Source organism: Nelumbo lutea, chromosome 1 (genome assembly GCF_056320005.1).
Source record: "Nelumbo lutea isolate HS-2025 chromosome 1, American lotus-T2T, whole genome shotgun sequence".
In the NCBI taxonomy this organism is placed as follows: domain Eukaryota; kingdom Viridiplantae; phylum Streptophyta; class Magnoliopsida; order Proteales; family Nelumbonaceae; genus Nelumbo; species Nelumbo lutea.
Window position 1 is genome coordinate 39,011,601 of NC_142684.1, and position 23,748 is coordinate 39,035,348.

A 23,748-nucleotide genomic window follows, 5' to 3' on the forward strand; every position below is an offset into this window, starting at 1 on the left:
TTGGCCATTGGAAAAGATAATAATAATTATTATTAATTAATAAATATTAAATATTAATTAATATTATATATCTAATAGAGTTAATTAGGTACAAACTGAAACCAAAAACCAATTTTTTAAAGAAACAAAAATCGAATTGAACCGACACTCAAATTAACTGAACCAAACTAGTTTATTCGTTTTGATTTTCGGTTCATCATCTGATTTGGACACCCCTACTAGTGGGTCCTCACAAAAACTGTTTAAGAATTAGGAATGTGTTTCATTATACTTATACACCTCATTTATAATCATCTTACCTAGATTTAATGTCATCAACTCTTGAGGCTTGTTCGAATTGTGACAACACATCCATTTATCCTAATATCTCCGCCATATGCATGCCTCTATCTAAAGGTATCCCCATATATATATATATAATGCTTTTCCAAATCTTGACAGTTCCAAAACCTAGATGCAGCTCTAGTCTCAATTGTCAATGAGACACCATGAGATAAACAATGAAGGTTAAAACTGTGGATCCGACCAAAATTAGATAAAAATTCAAAACCTATCAAATGTCAATCCACCATGCAGACCGTACACTTAGATTGTGTTTGGTACCATTGCCATTTCTACTTATAACGTTTTAAGTTGATCAATACAAATTTTATGAGAACATATTGTTTCCTACCACATGCTTTGAGTTCTTAATACAATTTGGTAGAATTTGGTGTTTCTACCATAAATGGCAACACCCAATCCAATGCCATTTTGTTTAAGTAGAAGTGATTATCTGGTGTGATGTAATGAGACAATTTTTCAAAATTTTGTATTGACCAATGGCAATAATAGCAAAAACAACCTTAATTTGAGTAAATTCCGATAAAAACTTTCATAGTAGATCAGAAGTTTTAAGAAAAAAAAATAACATATATGATAAAATATGAAAGAAGTTGAAATGCTATAGAATGAAAACTTTTATTCCTTTACCCGCAGGCCAAGACAGGGATCTTAATCCTTTACTCACATCCCCGTTGCCACAATTTTCTCTCTTTTTGGCTTAAATAACGCCCAGAATCCCGACCAAGTGACATCTAAACTCATCAACAATAATTACATCACTTCATTGGCGAAAAAATAATCCCTTTCAACAATTTAAAACATGTGTAATATATAACATTTAAAATCCAAAACCATTACCCAGCATATCCCCTTCATCCCCACTACTGAAAGACTCGACCACTTCACTATCATCTTCCTCGTCACCTTCCGTAACAATCTCCAATATTCCTGCTCCTGTATCAAATTCCACGTCATCAATGGCAAAGTCCACATCTTCGTCGTCATCAAGTTCATCGACACTGTCATCATCGTCATCATTGCTCATATCATCACCATCACTGTCAACATCAGCATCAAGGTCAGGCCCCAGGATTGGATCTTCATCAGCCTCCGAATCATCATCTTCGTCATCTTCCTCAGTCTCAGCATCATCAGGGTCTGAATCATCATCAGTCGGCCGCCGTCGCCCTATCTCATAGAGCCTGGCTGAGGCAAACATCTCCTCATGATCATCCATGGATACCAAACCAACAAATGAATCAGTTATCTCTGTGGCGAAGTCAAGGACACAGCGATCAACAGGAACTGTAGCAATGTCGGAATAGTTGACGGCATCCACAGTGCGAAATGCAGAAAAAAGAGGGTGCCTGACACGGCGAGTGTTGACTGCTGAAGTAATATCATCAAGGTTCCTCCGCAGGATTGCATAAATTATGTCCCCACCTGCATTGAATGTTATTACTGTCTGATCCAAGGAGGGTACGCTGCGAAGCAGCTTAAACTTTCGGAGATCCCAGACTTCAGAATTTATGATCACCTACAATACAAGTAATATTGAAATAAATCAGGTATGTGGAAAATACTGTAACAAAATCAGCCTCTTAGGATGAACAAGTATAATTCAATAGATTAAAACGAAAAGTTTAATTCAGGTCTTAGTGACAGGTCACAGTTGTGGAGATGCCCAGTTAAGAGTGTAAAACAATGCCAATATTCGGTTGGTCCCTTCTCTGGGTCAAACAACACAACATTCTGAAACGAATGTTCTAAGAGGCATGGGAGGGTGAAGTGTTAAGAAAATGCCTAAAGACACTTGATGGAGGCATAAAGTTATTTGGGGCGTAGACCTCCAGTACAGAGGTTTTTAAGCGTATGCCTCTGGTGAGCATATACATGAGTCTGACGCCTCGTATGCCCCTCTTTGTAGTAAAAATGTTAAACAGTGAAGTGGGAGAACCATTTTATCATGCTCCCCTTTGTAAATTTACATAATAAATAGGATGAAAATCCTCCAAATTTGTTTGTTGTAATATCACAACAAAATGTTATAAATAGAAGTGAGGGGCTGAGGGCACGCACCCTTATTTTCTTTTTAAATTTATCACATTCATAATGGAGGCATAAAGACATTTGAGGCGTATGCCTCCAATAATAGAGGCTTTTAAAAACATGCCTCTGATGAGCATGTACAAGAGGCTTATGCCTCATATGCTCTTAGCTTTCAAGCTATTTCTTCTATGATAAAAATATTTCCAATAATAGAGGCTTTTAAAAACATGCCTCTGATGAGCATGTACAAGAGGCTTATGCCTCATATGCTCTTAGCTTTCAAGCTATTTCTTCTATGATAAAAATATTGTAAATAACTCATTCAAAAAAATATTATAAATAAAAGTGGGAACCATTTTATCATATTTCCCATTATAATATTAACAAAATACAATAGGTTGAAAACTCTCCAAATTTGTTTATTTTAATATTACAATAAATGTCAATAAAAGTGAGTGCTACCTAGCTTTGCATTTCTTTCTAAATTTCATCACATTCATTTGTTTATGACATGACACACTTGTTTATGTTAATGTAATGCAATTTAGGTAAGTTGTTAATTCTGAATTTTTTTATTTGTAACTTTGCAAGTGATATATTGATGATTGATGATATTTCTATCATTATGGATCATGATACTCCCATGCAATGATACTTCAATTCTATATTTAAATGCAATGGTTCTATTATTAGAAACCAAACTATGAATTCTAAAATTTCATAAAATTTCCGCTTTCTATGCAATGTTTTATGTATTTGTATTTATTTTTACTTATTTTCAATTATTTATTAATAAAAAAACTGTGTTCAAAGGGCTCACACCTCATGCATTCTGATTTATGATTAAGGGTGCACGTTGGGCCAGGTTGGGTTCGAGATGAGGTCAATCCTAACCCAAACCTAAGTCTTGAACCCTTCAACCCAGCAACCCTAACCCGAACTAAAATCCCACAATCCAACCTCCCTCCCATTCCATTAAAATTTTACAAAATTCTCCTCTTTTAGTTTTGTTTAGTGAAAAGGATTTCCATTGGCTAGTGTTTTCTGAAGAGAATGAAAATACACCAGCCAGTATTGATGTATATGTCAAGCTACTTGAAGAACTGCTCATGCATAGACGAAATTAATTTTGAGTTCAAATGCCGATGTTTATGAAGAACTGGCTGATAGGTTGCCCCAACAAAATGCAAGAAAAATAAGTTCATAGCACAATAGTTTACTATAAAGAAGATCAAGAGATACTTAAAAAAGGGGGTTAACTGAATCTAACAGAAATAGAGAATACCATGAAATATCACTATTGGCTGATTTCAAACCTAAAACAACGGCCATTGCATGTTCGGTCAAGCAAAGTGCAAAGGGCATTTTGCATCTGAGGCGCAAGGCAAGGGCACACACCTCTTTGAAGCAAGATGCAAAATAAAAAAAAATATATATATATATGTAAAAAATGCAAAAAAAATCAAAATAAATTAAGAAAATATTAAAAATACAAACATTATTTTTAAACTAAATATTTTAAAAAGCTTATTAGCTTAAATTAAAATACATAACCATAACATATAAAACATATTCGAAGTGAAAATGCAAACACTAAAATCAAATATAGCATATAAAACACATTCTAGTATGTCAAACTTTCAATTTCTTTATTTCTTTCCTAATTCCACTATCTCAAGTAGATAATATGATGTTAAACCTATTTTAAATCTAGGAGCCACCTTTGTACCAAGCCCCTTGAGGCAAAGCCCAAACAATTTTATGCTAGGTTCTTAAATTTCTTAATCCTCACAAAAAATGGTTTTATAATTTTAGTTATCTTTCAGATTTTTTTTGATCAATTACTGCATAATTTTATTGATGGTAAAGTAGAAAGGAATGTATATAGTATAGAAATACAACAGTGCAAAGTGAGTCAGTGAGATATAAAATCTCTTCTCTCTCCCCACAACAGTTCCCCTCACAACTATGCCCAGAATAGTCTCTCTCTCCCCACCCCTTGTTTGGCTAAAGCATCAGCTGAGGAAGTAGCACAATGCTTAATCCAATTGAAAGCTACTTCTATATCTCATCAACCATCTGAGTTTCTTCTTTTCATTGCTGTAATTCCATAGCTTTGATTCCTCACTTTATGTCCAGCTTACTACCAATTTCAAACCACACTCTATAATCAGTTTCCTAATGTTCAATTCTTTCTCCTTTGTACTCCTTCAATCTAAGCAAATACTTCTGCTCTAAGAGTTTCCCTCCCAGCCAGTCCTGAGTATGGAGCGATTATCTTGGCCTCCTCTTTTCTAAAACACCACCACTACCTGAGACTCCTAGGTTTCCCATGCTGCTACCATCAAAGTTAAAGTTTGCAGGCCCTCTTTCCTGTAATTGTAATTGGAGACAGTCTTAATTGAGCAAGATGCAGCCAACTTCCACTCTCTGAGTATAGCATCCATTGACACATTTGAAAAAGTTTCCAAGGATTTCAACCAATACGCCAACTCTAATCATTATTGTTTCAATTATGTCTTCCTTGTTTCTTTCCTCAAGAAAAAAAAAAAAAAGAATCTAGAGTTCATTTCTTCCCATGAGTCTTCCCTTTTCTTTGGCCATACAAAGGTGGATGGAGCAAAAAGGCTTTGAACACCCACCGGAGGAAAGAAGAGGCACGAGATGTTACCTCCCCCAAGGACTGAATCATAAAAACTAAAACATGCCCAAACCTGAGATACAAATTACAGAGTAGCCCAAAACAGATCACCCCTTGACACCCCTTGCTTGGCCAGAGAATCGGCCATTACATTTGCTGATCTGCTAACCCACTGGAATCTAACAGTCATATTTCTTGTCATCCATTTAACTTTCTTTAACAGATCCCTGTAGCCCCAACAAACTGTGTCTGGGCTATTCAGTCAGCCCACTACTACCTCGAAATCTCCTTCTACTAACAAATTGTTCACTCCTAACCGACTAGCCATCTGTATAACTTGTACCGCTGCTAGCAGCTCTGCCCTTGCAGAATTGCCTTCACCCGCTGGTCCTGAGAAGAGAGACAACGTATTGCTGTCTTTATCTCTCAAAATCCCTCCAATTCCGGGTGGCCCTGGGTTACCTTGGCAGCTGCCATCAAAGTTCAATTTTACCACTCCATCCGGTGGGGATTTCCAGTCAACTTGTAATTTGTTCTTAGTGGAGACTGTAGAAGCCACTGCTTCCCAATTTCTACTTAAGTCATCAAAGGAGAAATCTGCCAACAATTGTGAAGATTTCAGCCATGAAATTGTCTTTGTCAATATACATTCCTTGACTTCAGCAAAACTTCTTTCCTTTTCTTGAAATAATCTAGCATTTCTCTCCTCCCATAAAATCCACAAGATGGTGGCTCCGATACATTTCCACATTATCTTCCCCCTTTTTGTCAATCTCCCAAGAGCATCTAGAGTGAACAGCAGCTTTACTTCAGAGGGCAAGTTCCTCCTGCACCCAAATAAAAAAACAACCCAATTCCAAATAATAGCAGCAAAGGAACACGATATCAACAAATGGTTACAGTCCTCACCCTTCACTTTACACAAAAGCATCAATTTGGGGACAAACACAAAGAAGGTTTCTTCTTTTGCAAGTTTTCCACAGTATTGATCTTTACCATAACAGACTTCCCAATAGAACACTACTACTTTGGGGGGTATTGACCTTGACCAAACCTCTTTAACAAGGAAGATTTGAGAGGAAGGGTTAGAGCAAAGGGCTTTAAAGAAAGATGCGCAAGTGAAAGAGCCAACCGGGTTTAGAGCCCAGACTCTTTTGTCCGGGTTAGTGGGGTCCAGGCACACCGAATCTAGAAGCAACAACAACTCTGAGACAGGGAAAACCGGGGGGAAAGGAACCAAGAAATGGGTTTCTTTTTAAAGAGGGATATGTAAAAAAGAGAAGGGAAACGGTCTTTTAGGGGTTGAGTGCTCACCCAAGTATCTTCCCAAAAAAGAATAGAGTTTCCAGAACAAGCATCGTACCTTACAAACCTGAGGAAGAATGCCAGAGATAGCCTTCTAGGGAGTTGCGAGCAAAGCCCTTTGGGATACCCCCGCACATCCCAACCTGATTCAAAACAGCCATAGATACTTTTCACTACTTCATGCCACAACCTCTCCCTCTCTAGGGGCCACCTCCAAAGCAACTTACCTAAAAGAGCCTCATTCTTACTCACCACATTCCCTAAGCCTAGTCCTCCTTTTTTGCTCCTACTCACCACCTCCCACCTAATCAAGTCTTTTTTCTCTACACCAGGTTCCCATAGGAAGTCCCTCATCAGTTTTTCCAACCTCTTTGCCTCCCTTTTTTCTTCTTTTATTTTTTGAATTTTTGATTTTTTTATTCCATGTCATTTTTACAGAAAACCAAAAGATACTCCAATTCCCCTCTATTCTCTCCTCTAACCGTACCTCCTAAAAACAAACTCAGTATTCTCTCCTAAATTACCTCTAATTCCTTTTATGAATAAAGATAAATTTTATTAATTGCCAAAACTAATTTAACTTTGTAATCTCATACAACAGCCCTTGGGCAGGCACGAGCTGCAGCTACCCCCAACAAATCTTCCCAATTTGCCCTTTGCTTGCTTAACACATCAGCCAAAGCATTTTCTGATCACCCCACCCACTGTATAGAAACCAACATATTCCTTTTATCAGCCAACTGAACTTCTTAATTTCAATCTTGTAGCACGACACATTGTTCTCAGGGTTCTTCAACCATGCCACCAACTTGGAACCCCGTTCAATAATTAGATTCTCTAATCCCATTTGATTTGCAAATTGCACCCATTGTACAACAGCTAGTAGCCCTGCCCTAACAGAATCTCCAAATCCCATAGGACCCAAGTAAAGAACAACCTCTCCAAACACAATTCTGAACCCCCCCCCCCACCCTACCCCAATTCCAGAGGAACCTGAATTGCCCAAGCTGCTCCCATCAAAATTCAGCTTCAGTGAGTCTTAGACAATGAAACCATTTTACCACTTTGTAATTGCCTTATCTTTATGGAGGAGCACCTTGCTACTGCTGACCAGTTTCTTCAATAAATCATTAAAGGAGAATTGCTGGAAAAGTTCCAAGGTTTTTAACAAATGTATTGCCCTATTCAACACAGTCTCCATAAATCACTAATGGAGGAGCACCATCACAAGCAATGTAAGTCCAAAAGTTACCATAAATACTAATTTTTAAAATAACAGTGATTTTCTAGAAAACTTAAAAACTATATTCCTAACAAGGATTAAAGTATCGGTATCGAGTAACTCGGATATGGATACACTTTGGAAATACATGGATATTGATGACAAACAAGAAAACACTTGGATACACTAGGAAAATGAATATCAATTCCATAAATATATTACTAACAATAGGTTTAATGTCAATAGCTACAAATTATGTACAAATACATAAGAATTGTATATTTTGACGGTATATATGAAGAAATATATTAAAATTAATATAGCGGAATGCATGGATTCATACAATTTTATTGATATGCATCAATCAAGATTCCAAGAAACATATTATATAGATTTCTACAAATTAATACATGCACAAAGCCATTATTATCTTATTTTATATTAAAGTCCAAGGTACAAAACATATGCAACTATTATATTTCAATTATTATATCATTTGTTTCTATTTTACTACTTATAATTTTTAACATTAACAAAAATGTTAACTAAAAATTAATTTTCAAAATTTTGGTAAACAATATTTTCATTTTTGTAAACAATAAATATGTTATTATAAAATGCAAATCAAAATTAATTGATAATTTATAAAAATATATAATCCTAACTTAAAATATGTCAAATCTATTTAAATTTCAAAGATACATATTATATGAAAATTCATAAATTTTAATTACTACAATAATTATTTCATTAATATTTTATTTTTATAAATTTATAAAATAAAAAAAAATAATTCTTAAATATAAATATAGATTAGTGGATTTGATAGATTCAATTTATATTACAATTTGAAAAAATTTATAAATAATATTTTATTTTTGTAAATAATAAATACATGGTTATTTAATGCAAATTAAAATATTAATTAATAATTTATAAAAATTTTGAGATATATATCATGTGCAAATTAGTAAATTTTAAGTATTAGAATAATTATTCTATTATTAATACTTTAAATTTTCTTTAAATTAAAAATCAACTTTTTTATATAAATGTGGATTTGATAGATTATTTATTCTATTGGTTTATAAAATATTATTTTTAAATATTATTCTTTTTAATTTGTAATTGGAGTTGTTGAAGATAAGTGTATGTTGGTTGTTGGGATTTTATGTAGATATTAAGTAGTAAAAGTTAATTATTCCATTTATTGGCATGAAATAAAAGTTGGCTCAGTGGTTAAAGATGCATGTGCATCGTTCTTGGGTGCTAGGTGAGTTGCGGTCTTGGGTTCAAGTCACGCTAATAGCACTTTTTATATTGAATTCGCGCTTGTTGTCAAACTGAGGTTTGATACGGTTCCGTATCGATGCATATTGGACTGTATCGGCCGATACTGCACAATACACACTGATCCGGTCAGTGTGTATCCCGTGCCAGCATGACCCGATACTAATACAATACACCCCGTATCAGGCGTACCGTATCGATATTTTAATCCTTGATTCCTAAGACACCCACAACTAGAGAATAAATATAAGAACTCAAAAATTCCAATATCCTTATCATCCAAAAATTCTGACATCGATAATGGGAATTAGAAAAATGATTTGGCGCTCCATGGATTCTTTCCTCACTTCCATGTCTACATCATAATCCCAGCTTGATTCTTCAAAAAAAAAGGTCCTAATCTAGGATCAAAGTATTCTATTTTCAACTTATACATCTTAGATCCAGGCCTAACAGGATAGATTCTTTTTTTACAGATAGGCTAAGCCAAAAATTGAATACTACTCACCAGTATAGCATTAACTAGATAATGTCTGGAATCTGGATACCCAGACATATTAAACATTACAACTACTCACCCCACAGCCACCATTGAAAAAAAGGTAAAAAAGATGAATGATATAATAAGTCCAGTACCAAATCCTAGTGTACAATATGATGTTCGTTTGATCACATGAAGCCAGTCATCATGGGATACTATTGTTGATAAACTTATTCAGTGCAACAGTGTTAGTATAATCTAGGAAGTAGGAAATGAACTTCTTTTGTATGACAACATGATTAAATAAATTTTTAAGATGTAAGTACTGACTCAATGGATCCAATTTATACAATTGAAGATGCCATTTAACTTGTCAGTTGTGCAAATACAAAACTCAAATTATATACTGTGATTGATGAAAAAATGGCTAAGATTTAACATACCTCATTCCCAGCGGGATGGAACCCACCACCTCCATAGTCTGTAAACTGGTCAAAACGATGAACAGGGCCTGAGCCCCGACGATCCCATAAGACTCCATTCCAAAGCAACATTGTATCTGAAGGGCTAAAATGTATAAGGGACTGTACATGCCCTCGGCCTGGACCTGAAGAACCGGCAGAGGTATCAGAAAGTTTCAAATCCAGATTGCAGGTTTGGACATCATACAAGAGAATTTCACGCCTAGATGACTCAGACGATATGGCAGCAAACGTTGACCCAGAATTGCTGAACCTTGCCAGCTTGCATCCTTCAAATGAATGCATGGGACCACTGGAGACGGTAGATGCATCCCACAACCGGACATCATATGATCCTGAAGACAGCACTAGCTGGGTCCCACCAGAAAGAGACGACTGGACAAAAGTCACAGGTGATTGGTGGCTCGTGTGAGTTTCCAGAACGCTATTATTGTTTGAGTCAAAAATCTTGAGCTCGCCAGAATGGCTGCCAGTTGCAATTCGTAAGGAATCCCCGAGAAAAGTTATGCAAGTCAGAAGAGCACCATCATCGCGACAAGTGCGCCACGGCCTGAATCTACTATAGACAAACTGACGGTCCCTGCGGTTTCCGTGAATCCCACCATAATGATACCTGAATTCACGTGTGCTCATACGGGCTGTCACATTTGCAGGTGCATCAAGGCTTCGTTTTGGCTCAGGACACACATGTGGGTGCAACAGAGAAAGTGGTGGTAAGGTGGTTATAGGAGCTGGACACTGGCGATGCTGGTGCTTCAAATACTGCACGACAAGAGAGTCCAATGTAACCCGTTCTGTGTTACCTGACTGTGGATCAGCTAGAAGAATAGGTTGGAAAGCAGAGGGTGTCATCTGGCCCAGACAGGAATTATTATAATGGTTATCATCCAAATTATCGGCAGCAATTCCACTTGAAGCTGTCCGTCCACAATGATCACGCTGACTAGAACTTGGTGTGATAGAAAATGCAACAGCATCTATTGGTAGATTGCTCTTACGTACAGCATTGGGTGTTTGACATAATGGAGACCGAAAACCATGCTCAACTGTTGCAAGTCGTTTTCCGGGTGATGCAAAGCTATCCTTGAGCTCCATTAACTTCCTTTTCATTGGCAATACTATTGGAGTCTTAAGTTGGGGTTCTGAATCTGAAACAGGCTTGACAACAGAAACCCCTGGAGTATCCAATGCCCCTGAAGCTGCAGATGGATTCTTTGGAGTGCTGGATACCTTGCTAGTTGATGATGGAAGAGATGGAGCCTGGTTTCTGTACTGAAAGCTGAGACTAGATGAAAAAGATATTGGTTTCCTTCTAACAGAAGAGAGAACTGAATCAGATTTTAGACTGGAATCCTCCTCGCACACTGTTAATTTTGATGTATCTGAGAGAAACCCACAAGTGGTCCGGCCAGAAGGCCATTTGAGTTGTACCGTTGGCATTTCTTGCACAGACGTTTGGTGTAGAAGAGGGGGTGGTACTGCCAATGATGGCAATGGTACCAATAGAGCTTCCTTCAGAAGTGTAGCAGCAGTAGTGCTCAAGCCAGATGCCTGAAGATGTTCATGTATAAGGAGTAGAAGCTCCCTGAAGTTGGTGGAACAAATATAAATAAGACAAAGAAAATCAACAGAAAGCAGCAGGATGTCTGTAAATATTTGCATTCAGGCAGGGACATGGTAATATACCTGGAATGATAAGTAATAGGAGTTGCAGCAGCTATAGCAGCTCTTTCTATCCTCCTTAAAGTTGGGGCAGCAGCATCTGTAGCTGCTAATGTACTTGCACGTCCTGAATTGGTTACAATCTACAAAACATATGCAGGTATAAGAAGCACGAAGAACTGATGCTCCTAAACACTGAAAATAAATAAAGCAGTAGTACTAATGAATTTCAAGTTTCTATTTATAAGTATATCCTGGTACAAGTGAGATCAGTAAAAATATCTAAGCATCTATCAACTTGTTTGACAAGCCAACAGAACTTAAAAGAGGTTTAGGAGCATATGATCCATATATTGTCTGCTCAACTTGATAGTAACATTGCTAGAAAAAGCATTATAATATAACACCCCTGGAATTCAACACCAAAAAAAGTAAGTTCCATAACACCCCTTAAGAAATAATATTAGCATGGAAATCCAGGTAAGTTGCAGAATACTTTTATCCACATGTGTGTACACAAGTGAACTAGTATTGCACATAAGATGCTTAACTACACCATAGATGAACTATATTAGATAATCTGCAATTTAAGCCCATTAATGCTTACCGCAATCAATTCAATTGCCACTTGGGCAAGTTCAGTTTGCCACCTGCCCTGCTCTGTTCCAGGTGTCTGGCTGCCTGAATCTCGAATTAATTCTGAAAGCTTCTTGCCAACCTTAAACACCATATCAAATTTTGTATAACAGATCAATAACCTTTTCAATAGGTGTTTTAAAAGTTTTAGTAGTATCCATGTTCACCAAAATCAACACAGAAAACCACCAGCAAAAGATGTCACACTTCAAGGCCATCAAACAAAACTTAAAAAGAAGGCACAAACATTGTCGGTTGCCAAAGACATCATAAGAAATTGCAGAAAAAATATTAAAAAAATTCCTAAGAAAATAATCACCAGAATGACATGTAATTTTAGATATACTAACATCAATGGTTGCCACCAGTATTGCATGGACATGGACATGGGAACCAGAACCCCATGCATGTCCTAGAGTCTGGCTCAGCAAGAAGAAAAAACAAGGACTCATGGGTACATCTATATTTAACATGTAGCAGTTATTACAGGACCTTCACTAACCTGAAGCTTGGTCAGTATGTGAGCAATCGTCTCATCTCTGGCTAAACCAAGTAAAACCCGGCAAGCAAGTGCACGGATGCAGTCAAGAGAAGCCGGAGGTGTCAGTATGCGAGGATGAAGGAGATGCAAAAGAACCTTTATACCATTGTTGGCACGAACAGCCTCCCTTGCTTGACGATATCCTTGTTCCAGTTGTGCAGCAAGGCCAGCACAACCTGCCCCAGGACCTAAAGATATTCTACGATCTCCTACCACACCTGAGGTTACAGTAGGTGTGGTTGGCTGTGATGGTGTACTGAGTATAGCTGAACTACCTCGTTCCACAACACTAGATTCACCATTTCGGTCCCTGCTCTCCACGGTAGGACCATTTGTTGCAGACTGTTGACCTTGTGCAAGGCCAGGTGGTCTATTGCTAATCGAAGGTGGAGGACAAACAAGATTAACTAATACATTTAGTGCTGGCTGAATAACCTGCCAGTGTAGAAAGAAATCATTACAAATATTAGCCAGCAGCTAAACACTCATGCACATAACATGGCCTCAGAAGTTGTATTACCAATTACCTCAGGATCTACAAAGCCAGCACCATTTGCTGCATCTAGAATAATTGCCATACCAACACGATCATTGCTCAATGTTGCATTTACAATTAGCTTGCGGCTAGAAGGTACCAATGTGACAATGTGCAGAACACCTAATGCATATTGAGCCATATCATGTAAATAGCGCTCAACAGTTGGGGCCTAAAATAGCAACAGAAAATAGCATAAAAAGTCAATGTGAAGCAAGAAAACGAAATAAACCCACAGAAGCATGAGATTAGTAGGAATTTCATACTTGACACAATTCCAGCATAATAATATGTCCATTAGAGGCTAAAAACTTGTCCACAGCAGGCCAATGAGCTCTTACAAATGCAGGACCAAGCTTCCGATCCCGCTGTATTTGAACAAACACTGCATCCATGGCCTCATTACTAATGTCAAGTGGCTTGTAGGCAGCTCTAGCACTCGGAATATGTCGGGCTAAACTTCGATTTTTGTTTGGACGGAGAGAATCCACAAGTAATAGAAGATGTGCTCTGAAATACTGCCGTAGAGCAACACAAGTGTGATAGGCTATTTGCTTCTCTGATGCTGTCAATACCTCTGCAGGTGATCGATCATTTCGAAGAGATCCCGTATTAGACAGACCAAGTGTTGTAGCATTAGTTCCTGACCTCACAGAGGCAGCACCATTTAAAAGGTTCAGTAATTTTTGTGAGCCTTCTTGTGTGTCAAAAGAATCCACAACTGCTCTGAAAACAAATGCAGCAGAAAAAAATACAGCAGCATTTTTTCTGGCTTGATCTTGAGGGCACTCAAGAAGATGAAGAGCTAATTCAACCACCTGGTTGACAACATCCAAAGGAAGGGCACACACACGCTCCATAATCCCCTGCAAGAATATTCTACAAAGTAAGAACGCTTAAGAGATAAACATAAAATGTATAGAACTAATATTAAAACTAAATAAAAAAGAACATCTCAATTGCCAAACTTGACTCTTGTGTACCTGAAGAGACCCAATAGTAAATAGGCAGGAAGAAAGACCAAAGAAAGTCTGGGCGACTCTTGGAACAGCAAGAAGTTTTTGCATGCCCCCACGATCAACAAATAACGCAGCAAATTTACGGTGAGCAGCCAGAGCACAAATTAGCTTCAGCACATCAGGCAAAAATTCTATAACCTTTGATGATTCTGTATGTTTCGAAGTCCGTTGCAATAGTGCGAGACAAACATCTACTCCTTTTTCATGCAAAACAGGTCCTAGAACTTCAACATATTCCCCTAGGATCTCAAGACACTGGATACAGTACCTCTCTCTTAGTTGTGCAAGAGAGTCATTATCTAAAATAAATGATCCTTCTAGCTCATCATCTGGTTCTGGTTCTGTGGCTCTTGAACTTGTTGGGTCTTCATTGACATTACTAGAGCTCCTGTCACCAACCATGATAGTTATAGCTACCAAATTAGATATTGCTACTTCAAAGGTATAAACCAAATAAATGAACTTTCTACTTACCTGGAGACCTCAGTTGAATTAGCTGCGTCTATAACAGTAGATGCAGCTTTTGATGCTTCCAAAACTGCAGCTTCTTCATCATTTGTTTTTTTAAATTCCTAAAGCATATAACCAAAGAAAACAAATTAGTACAAGCTATGCAACCCCATCCCCATCCCCACCCAAAAAAAGGGGGAACAATAGTCTTACCTCCAATGCAGAACTCTTGACAAGTTCAGCAGCAGCATCACCAGCTGCTTTGATAGCCTCAATAGGTGCATTTGCTGCTCTGGCTTCAGCTTCAGCAGCTCTAATTGCTTTCTTCACCAGATCTGAGATATCCTTTGTACCAACCTTGCATTGTTGGAAGCAATCATCATTATCATCTCTTACCATGGCAAAACCATCAGCATCCAACCTGCTTGAACACTTCTTGGTATCAGATGCTCGCTTTGGATCTGCATTTCTCAGTAGATTTTTGTCCCTAATACCACGACTTTGTCCTCCTAATCGTATTACTGATCCAGGAGAAGTCGAAGCCCTTTCATTTTCTACAGCTCCTTCATTAGCCCGTCCCTTTCCTCTAACCCTTGCCCATCCACGGTTTGCCCTGCGCCTTGATGATTCATCTCTTGCACTCTCATCAATATCTTCATCTCTCATGGATCTGCTAGTACCATATCTATCACTAAATTTTGCCTTCCCATCACGCAAATCACGACCATGCCATCTTTCTTCACCAGCCATTTCAACATCATCCTCACCTTCATACAAACTAACCCCTTCAACCAAATCATCAGCTGATTCTCGAGATTTCAGTGACTCTCCTCCATCTCCCCAACACTCTTCTCCACGCAATTGCCTGGAACTAATGTTTTTGTCACGGTCCCTTTCATTATTTTGATCATCTAACAATCCATCTACCATCCTTGAACCATCTATATGAGCATTATCCAAGATTTGCCGGAATCTGCCCCTATTTTCCTCTCTACCTCTCCCACTAGCAGCACTAGAAGTATTCTTACTCTCTACTGGATGACTAGCATCTTTCTGACTTGTACTCATATCCCCAAGGACTCGGGTACGGAGGTAACGCATAAGTTTGGCTGACAATCCAGATGTCAAAACATCTTCTACCACTTGACCACCACTGTAATGCCATTTTAGAACATTAAAAAGAATATCATAAAAAAAAACATTGGGAATGCATAATACAATCTCCAGTTAAGGTACATACCCAGCTAAAGACAAAGCAAGGAGTCCAGTAGCATAGGTCCTCAGCATTTCAAAATCTGTGGGTGTATTTCTGCCTAACCCATGCTTCCCGTTGCATTCATCAGCAGAAACTCTACCCATATCATCCATTATCCAGTGTTTTATGTTCTCCAAAACAGAATCTTCAAAAACATGAGGATACTGTAGGCCATAGGAAGATCATCCACCCATAAATATCAATACTATACATTCTACTCATAAACAATAAACTAGACCAAACAAATCAAAAACAAAAGAGATAGCATTTACCATCCATGTAATTGAACAGCTGAGTACCAGCCTTGCAGCAGCTGCACGAACGCTGGTTGAGTATCTATTCTCCGTCAGGAACTTGGAAGATATTAACTCAAAGAAATCATCATTCTCCTAAGAGGGGATAAGAAAGAATAATTTTTAGAGCAAAAGTTTTCTAAAACATTAGGTGATTCATTCTCTCAAAAGAAAAGTGGAAACTAAATTCTGCAGGGACACAGTAAATAAATTTAAAGTGCTCCATGCAAGCGGCCATGGTTGAATGTAGTTACCCGGACCAAGTTCCCCAGCCTTCCAATATTGTGAGAAGCTCGTCCATTACTCGAAGAGGAATGACCTGACTCCTCCATGTATCTGATTATAAGCAAATAAAAATCAGGTAACCAGAAAAACAATGACTGTTCAAAATCAAAAGACCAAGTTAAACAATGATTACAATAAGCCTGTAGAGCAGATATAATAAAAGAAAACTTGACACAACAAGATTCATATGCAAATTCCATATAAAACTCTTTCAAAACCAGTTCGCCCACTGTGCAAAGGAAAAAAGGAAGAATAGAAAGGAGGGAGATGGGAACCTGTACTGGAAAACCAATAAAGATGTTCTAAACTCCCAATACTGCAGAAAAAGTCAGCAATCAGCTTGTAGCTTTTTGAAAAGTGAATATTTCTTTTATGCAAAAATTGGTTTTGTATTTATTTGGACTCCTATCTTTTTTTTTTGAGGTAATAAGGAGTTTATAAATGAAATTACTATGGTTAATTATCAAAAAGAAAAGTGTGTCAATCAGTATGCTAATGGTTAATCCAGGTCCTTCCAGAATTGGAGTGATTAGAGATGGAAGTGTGAGCATTTATGACTTGTTTTCGGGGCCTATTGATCAAGTTGTTTCAGTGAGAGATAAATTCATGGTGGCTATTGTCGGGGTGCAAAAAGCTAAGGAAATGGGAATCACAAGGCTGATCGTTGAAGGGGACTCAAAACTAGTCATTGGTTGGTTGAGAAAAGGAGAAGGGGTAATATGATAATTCAGAAATGATTTCAGGCGGTTCAAGTTGCTGTCAAGACAAATGCAAATTCTTTTCAGATGGGTTAGGAGGTATGCTAATGGTTTGGCAGATGGATTAGTTAAACAAGGAGTAAATAGACATCATTTGTTTTGGGCTCAATGTTAATAGGGGGTGTGACTCTGTTATAATGGGTGTTATTTCTAACAACTTGCACTCTTTTTTTAAGTTTAAATAAAATGTGTTGAGTTTCTGATAAAAAAAGAAAGAATTCTAATGTTTAATTATCAAAAATACATTTCATGTGCCAATCAGTGTTCTAAAAGCTACATCTAGGATCATAGGTGAAACTTTTTGTGGGGTGTACAGTGTACCACACCGAAAACCAGGTTTGTTTTACCTCGTCTATTAATATATTTTGATGATTTGGCCTTTAGTTTGGTATTGAATATGTAATTCACTACATTATAGTTGTACCTATGATATTTAGAGTTTAAACAGATCAGTTTATATAGAACCTGAACATGTAAGACTGCACCATTAGTGTTATTACACGGATCAGCAACATTGACAAGGATGAAAACAAATCATCACTCAATTCCCTAGGTTAAAAAAGAAAAGAAAGAAAATCAGTGTCATAGTCAAAAAAACCTTGGTGGGGGTAACATTTTTTATCAGCAACATCCCCAAGAAGTTATGGCCCTCTTTGATTGTTGTTGGGATTGTACAATATTTTTCATCATAGTAATACATTGCCTTTGTCATCATCTAAGCCTTGTCAGATTGATCCCAACAGCAGTAATCCTCTCAATGGAGAATCCCTTGCCCTCAAAATTATTAAATTTCCCTCTCCACAGAACAACCAAATAATCAGCAATTGTATGGTGCTCCACAGTATCTTGCCTCTGTTATTCAGGCCCCCCATTCTCCACCTAGCTAGCAATTACCTAACTCTATTTCAGGACACACCAGCTAAACTTGGCTGCAAAAAAAAAATTAAAAAAAAAAGCTAGATGTAAAAGGGCAATGAAGAAATAAATAGTCTTGTAGTCTGTTATTTCTCAGTCAAGCTTGCAGAAAACACAATATGGAATAAAGGAAACCTTCAATGCAACCGCAGACATCCAAATTTTTGTGCAAGGGAAATTTCCCTCAACTGAACTAAGATAATTTTTTAAAAAAGACCTGAGTGAGAACACCTCAGATATTTCCCACATTCACATTCTAGAGTCCTCTCAATCTGTGAGAGGTCTGCCGAGTCCCCTATTTCCCAATGATTTAGGTTCCTTCTCAGGCAGGTGTCATATGAATGCCCTTCCCCTTAATATAGATCAACCACTGACATCTCCTAGTTCTCGACTATCAGAAAAGTGAAGGAATAAATCTATCAGTGACCTATCATCACATAATGGATATATAGAAAACCAGACTCTCTTCCCCACAACTACATTGAGCTTCGCTTATTTGAGGAAATAAAGGTACAATTTCGCAATCCCTTCCAAATTGAGAATCTGTATGTATCATTTTATGAACTAGTGCCCCAGTTGAATTCCTGGTGCTACATTTTCCTGCTACCAATTGCTACCATAAGCTGTTTGGTTGTGTGATAAAATGCCAAAACCATTCTCCCATTAGCATTGTATTTGCAATTTTAAGCTGTCCTACTCCTAAGCATCCTGTCCACCTTGGATAATAAATTTTCCTCCATTCAACCAGATGATCTTCTGTTCCTCTTTCCATCCAAGCCTAGAAAATCACTCTCCATCTTTTTTAACTTCTCCCCCATTCAACCAGATGGTCTTCTATTTCCCTTTCCATCCATGCCTAGAAAATCATTCTCCAACTTTTTTAACTTCTCCACCACACCTACTGGAGAAAGCCACACCTGTTTTATGAAATATTTTATTTCTTTTAAGTTTCAAATTTGCATGTTATATAATAAGTTTTTCTTTCAAAAGTGGCGCATCACTTCGTTTAGGCCCATATCTCACCTTGGCCCTTGTGCCTCAAGCCCTAGGAACCCCTTTGCGCTTTAGTTGCATTTCTCCCTTCTAAAACAGTGACTCTAATATAATGTGTAGAATTAAAATCACAGAATCATGCATACACTGGTACAGCATTTGCCAATTAGCAGAAGGCAAACATTAATTGGACAAGCCTAAGGAAACAAGCCTCCATAGTTGGTGGCAGTTTCAAGCCCTAGAACTCTACATATGAATTAATTCTTAGTGTTCACTAATTAGAAAACATTTAGATGTCCCACAAAAAACTACTGATATCAATAATTATTTATGATGACTAAATTGTAATGTCCCCCTTCCACTATCTTCTATGGAAAGAAGTTACTCTTTTTAATTGACAGATCCTGGTTGAAAGACAAAATCACCACCATACCACACTTCAATGCCTAAACCATAAAATTTCCTAAATCCAAAAAATATGCCTGTCTACCTTTGACCAAAGCCCCACTTCAACAATATCCATCTAGAACATGATAATATAGGCAAATGAGGAAGCACAATTACAAAAATCCGTTTAAGACTTTAGACCTAGGGGTGTTCAATTTTCGATACCCAACTCTCACCAGTTGTGATTGTTCTGCCTCGACCTGACTAACCTCCTGTTGTTTTTAACTTCCGAAACATTTGCTTGTCTTTCCATTCCCAAAGCTTCCGAAAAATTTGCTTGACTAACATGACTAACCACCTTCTCTGTGCAAAACTCGTCCAAAGTTTCTGCAATCAACCTCCAGCAATGTTCTCTCCCTTCTGGGAAAGACACCGGTTGCCTCCTACCATTCCCAAATGATTTGTACAGCTCAACGAAACATCCCTTACCATTGTTTCTTTCCTCGGCAAGGAATTCCTTCCCTTGACAGTGCATCTTGCCCTTCCAACCAGGCATCGTAACAGAACGGATAGTACCATCAGTAAAGCCCTTAAACCAGTCAAAAGCCACTCTATTTAAAATCATCATTGATCTTTTATCTTCCCTAATTTTTAGTGCTGAACCTCCACCTGATTCTTCAACAAGAACCTCTTCTTCTCCACCACCAACTCCTTCTTCCACTTCATCGCCAGCATGAATAATGTTTCAGCTTCCATCATCACTCCACTTTGTCGCCAGCCCTGCTGTAACAGTCGAAGCTCACCTTGTTAACAGATCTTCACAGCCGTGTCTTGAACTGAAAACCCTCTCTGTCCTCAGTCCTGCACAAAAGCACAACCTTGGACAGGAAAACCTAGCCCCAGCAAGGATTTACCGGGTTGGGGTACCTCCTCTTAGTTGACCTTTTCCTCTGGATGTAGTCTGGCAGGTAGCATAAGAGTCCAGCAATGCATAATGCCGCAGTATTTTCCATGGGTACACCTCAGCTGGTTCAGTCATAGATTGGGTTCTTGCTTGCAATTCCATTCACTGGACCTTCAAGAAGGCCCTTATGAGGACTTAAAAAACATTTGTATATCGAAAGTTATAACTTATCTTTACAAAATTACATTTACTTATTCAATGAAAATTTTATAGTTTTGAAAACGAGAAAACAATTAAACTAACGTGGGTCTGGTTCTCGCTAAACGACGATAAAAGGAAATTCGCGTATCAATGACTATAACTAAATCTCTAGACTTGGAGACTAAAGAAAGGTAGAATCGCAGAAGGGCACATGAAACTAGAAGAAAAGGGGGGAAGGGAATATGGCATTTAGAAAAGGGAAAGAAAACCAAAAGACCACAATATCTTTAAGTTGCAGAAAATGAAGAGAAAATTCACATTTTATCTGCACTCATTTATATTAGATAGATCACAAAAAGATAACAAGCCTTAATTAAACTTAAAGACTAAAACCCAAACCCAATGAAATTCCCAAACATACAAACTCCGTTCCACTCAACCACTGACATGCCTTCCTCTTGCAATTTCGATCGCCGGAAAAAGCCCCAATCAATGAAAACCAAATTTTCTAACCACCATAATCAACCACTACCTCTTCACTGCCCCCCACGTCCTCAACAGGAACCACACAGAATTCAAATTTCAGAAAACAAAAATCCCTTGCCACCCGTTAAACCAATACCCCAACAACCGAAACCCTCTCCTAATCGCTAGAAAACAGAAGAAAAAACAAGAACCAAGAAAAGGGAAAACTTCCGAACCTGGATTCTTCAGTCTCAAGCATGGAAGCTAGGGCATGAAGAACCTTAGCGCTAGGGTTAGCCTGCGAGGACGTGATCTTTTCCATTAGCTTCTGAGCCTTCTCCACCAACTTCTCATCCTCGCTCTCGTTTTTCGGTTCCTCGGATTCCGCTGGAGCTTGAGCATCCATGGTCGCCTCCATTTCAATACCAAAGATTAATAAGCAGCAACAGAAGGGAATGTGCGCGTGTATATAAGCGCGATAGAGAAAAGGAAGAAGGAAAGAATTACTCAAGATCGGCTTCGGCCGTTCGCACAGCGTTTTACAGCACTCCATTGGAAATATCTCGTGATTATACGTTTTTTGATCATGGGAAGATATTCCTAATGCAGGGTCGAAAAGGCTGTGCGAACGGTTTAAGCACGGTCTTGTGAACACTGAAGCCGATTCCGCGGTGTTCAGTTTGCCTCGTTCGGTGTAGGGGTGTTTATTATACGGTTCAAATCGGAAAATCGAATTTGCGGTTTAATTCGGTTTATTATACGGTTGTTTGGCTCGATTTAATAATTTTTTAAATCGCGGTTTACCGTTTCCTTTTGGTTTATTGGATTTTATAAACCAACCAACCAACCTGTAAAGTGTAAATCGAAATTTTATACATGCATACATATATAATGTAAATGTATAAATATAATATGATAACATATGGTGTATAAATATTATATATAATATAATATATTTAAATTGAATAAACAAAATTATAACTCTCTTAGTTTTTTTTTATTGACAATCATGAAACCTCCCTTGTATTTTGATTAAAACAAAAACCTCCCTTATAGCTTTTGAATAAATAGATAGTTACATCCCTTCCATTATTTCACTAGGAATGACCCCTTGATTAAGTACGAGACCATTAACTGAATTATTTCAAATTTTAAATTATTTATATTAGACATTTAGGTTATACTTTTTATTTGATTTAAGAGATTTACCATGTTTTATTTAGAGAATGACCCTATATTAAGGGGCAATTAAAGTATCATTTAATTTGAAATTTACTATTTAACTATAAAAAATTAAATTAGAAAAAATTAACATAGATCTTATATCTTTGTAATTGACAATTTATTCTGACATACTTTGTTTGAAAATCACTATTAATTTATATTATTTTTAATATGATTTAAGAGATTAAATGAGGGTCTTATTTGTAAACAATAACCCACTTTAATTGGTATTTACTATTTATTTGATAAATTTATTTTTAAAAGCTAAATGAGGTTACACTTTCAAAAAAGTTAAATCTAACTTGCAATTAATAAACTATTTCATCTAAAAGAATGAAATTCACACCATTTTGTATTAATTGTTTAGTCATTTTAATGAATCTCGCTTATTTTTAATTTTTTCCATTTAATATTTTGAATATTTTAAGTTAAAATATTTGTTTAATTGTTACTTTTGAAATGGTTGTTATGAGCTTCGAAAAGCTCATGACCAACTTGAAGAAATTGAGTCACCATCCATTTTTTAGAGGAAATGGGCCCTCAATTCTATATTTGAAGTCAATTTGTGTCTTTGATAGTGAATCTATTCTCAACATGAAAAGACACATAACCGAGAGATTCTAGATCTGGAAGAATTGGGAGTGTTAGACAATGCATGCCCTTAGCTCTAATCAGATTGATATACTTATTGTCATTTTATTGTAAATGAATAAAGTGCATAATTGATTTATGTTATTATGGTGTGTTTCTATATAATATCCTTAAACTGGACACTTATGAGACTCGTGTTAGTTTAGAATCTTCATAGCCATTGGATAGATCTGAGAGATTTATCCTACCAAGGCTGATACTGATGTACTACCAAGTTGGTTGGGGTGGCTTGTCTCAGCTGCTAGGATGAGACCTGATGTGCATGGAGTGTGGGTTTTCTTAAAACCCTAAACCGGACCAAATTCCTGTGTTGCCCTGGACCTTGGAGATAGATGGGCAAAACTAGAATGTTACACCTGACCCCTAGACTCGATTATGATACTACACTAGGTGTTGGATTGGGTTGTCTTTGATATGCCAATCAGTGAGATCTTTAGTGGGGGTCAAAATCCGGGTATGTTGGGGTAGTCCGAGAATTCACCTGAGTGGGTGATCATAGTGACAAGATCAGCTTCTTTGTCGGACAAAGTGAATGATAGGGGAATGCACTCTCTCTAGTGGAAATCTAAACTGTCGGCAATGGATTTCAAATGTGTTTGAAATTTAGTTTTGCAAAATATATTTATATAAAGATATACTTATATATTATGGTTTCAAATTGTTTACTAAATATTTTAATTCACGGGATCCATGTGAGTAGAGAGTGCAACACTATACCTTGTAGTCGAGGGAGAGATCCTCTCTTGTCGAGCAGTGTATGATCATTAAGGGCTGAGAGAT

At 37.3% G+C, this 23,748-nt stretch overlaps 1 protein-coding gene across 1 annotated transcript; it reads right to left on the minus strand.

The window, feature by feature from the left end:
* Positions 1–941: 941 nt before the first annotated feature.
* Positions 942–21,661, minus strand: DCAF1 (DDB1-CUL4 associated factor 1). Its single transcript, XM_088950568.1, has 14 exons — positions 21,330–21,661; positions 16,440–16,521; positions 16,165–16,281; positions 15,878–16,056; positions 14,851–15,790; positions 14,662–14,759; positions 14,152–14,575; positions 13,435–14,034; positions 13,161–13,340; positions 12,595–13,068; positions 12,064–12,174; positions 11,481–11,599; positions 9,756–11,379; positions 942–1,861 (listed from the first exon to the last, which is right to left on the minus strand). The coding sequence occupies exons 1-14, from the start codon at positions 21,644–21,646 to the stop codon at positions 1,163–1,165; spliced, it is 5,964 nt and encodes a 1,987-aa protein (XP_088806694.1). The 5' UTR covers positions 21,647–21,661; the 3' UTR covers positions 942–1,162.
* Between the last annotated feature and the right edge of the window lie 2,087 nt (positions 21,662–23,748).

Excerpts from the sequence above, each read along its gene's own strand:
- DCAF1 (XM_088950568.1), bottom strand. The coding sequence starts at position 21,646 with ATGGAGTGCTGTAAAACGCTGTGCGAACGGCCGAAGCCGATCTTGAGT. Across the intron at positions 13,341-13,434 it reads TTATGCTGGAATTGTGTCAA|GCCCCAACTGTTGAGCGCTA; the intron begins GTATGAAATTCC and ends TTGCTATTTTAG. Across the intron at positions 1,862-9,755 it reads TCCATCCCGCTGGGAATGAG|GTGATCATAAATTCTGAAGT; the intron begins GTATGTTAAATC and ends CTTGTATTGTAG.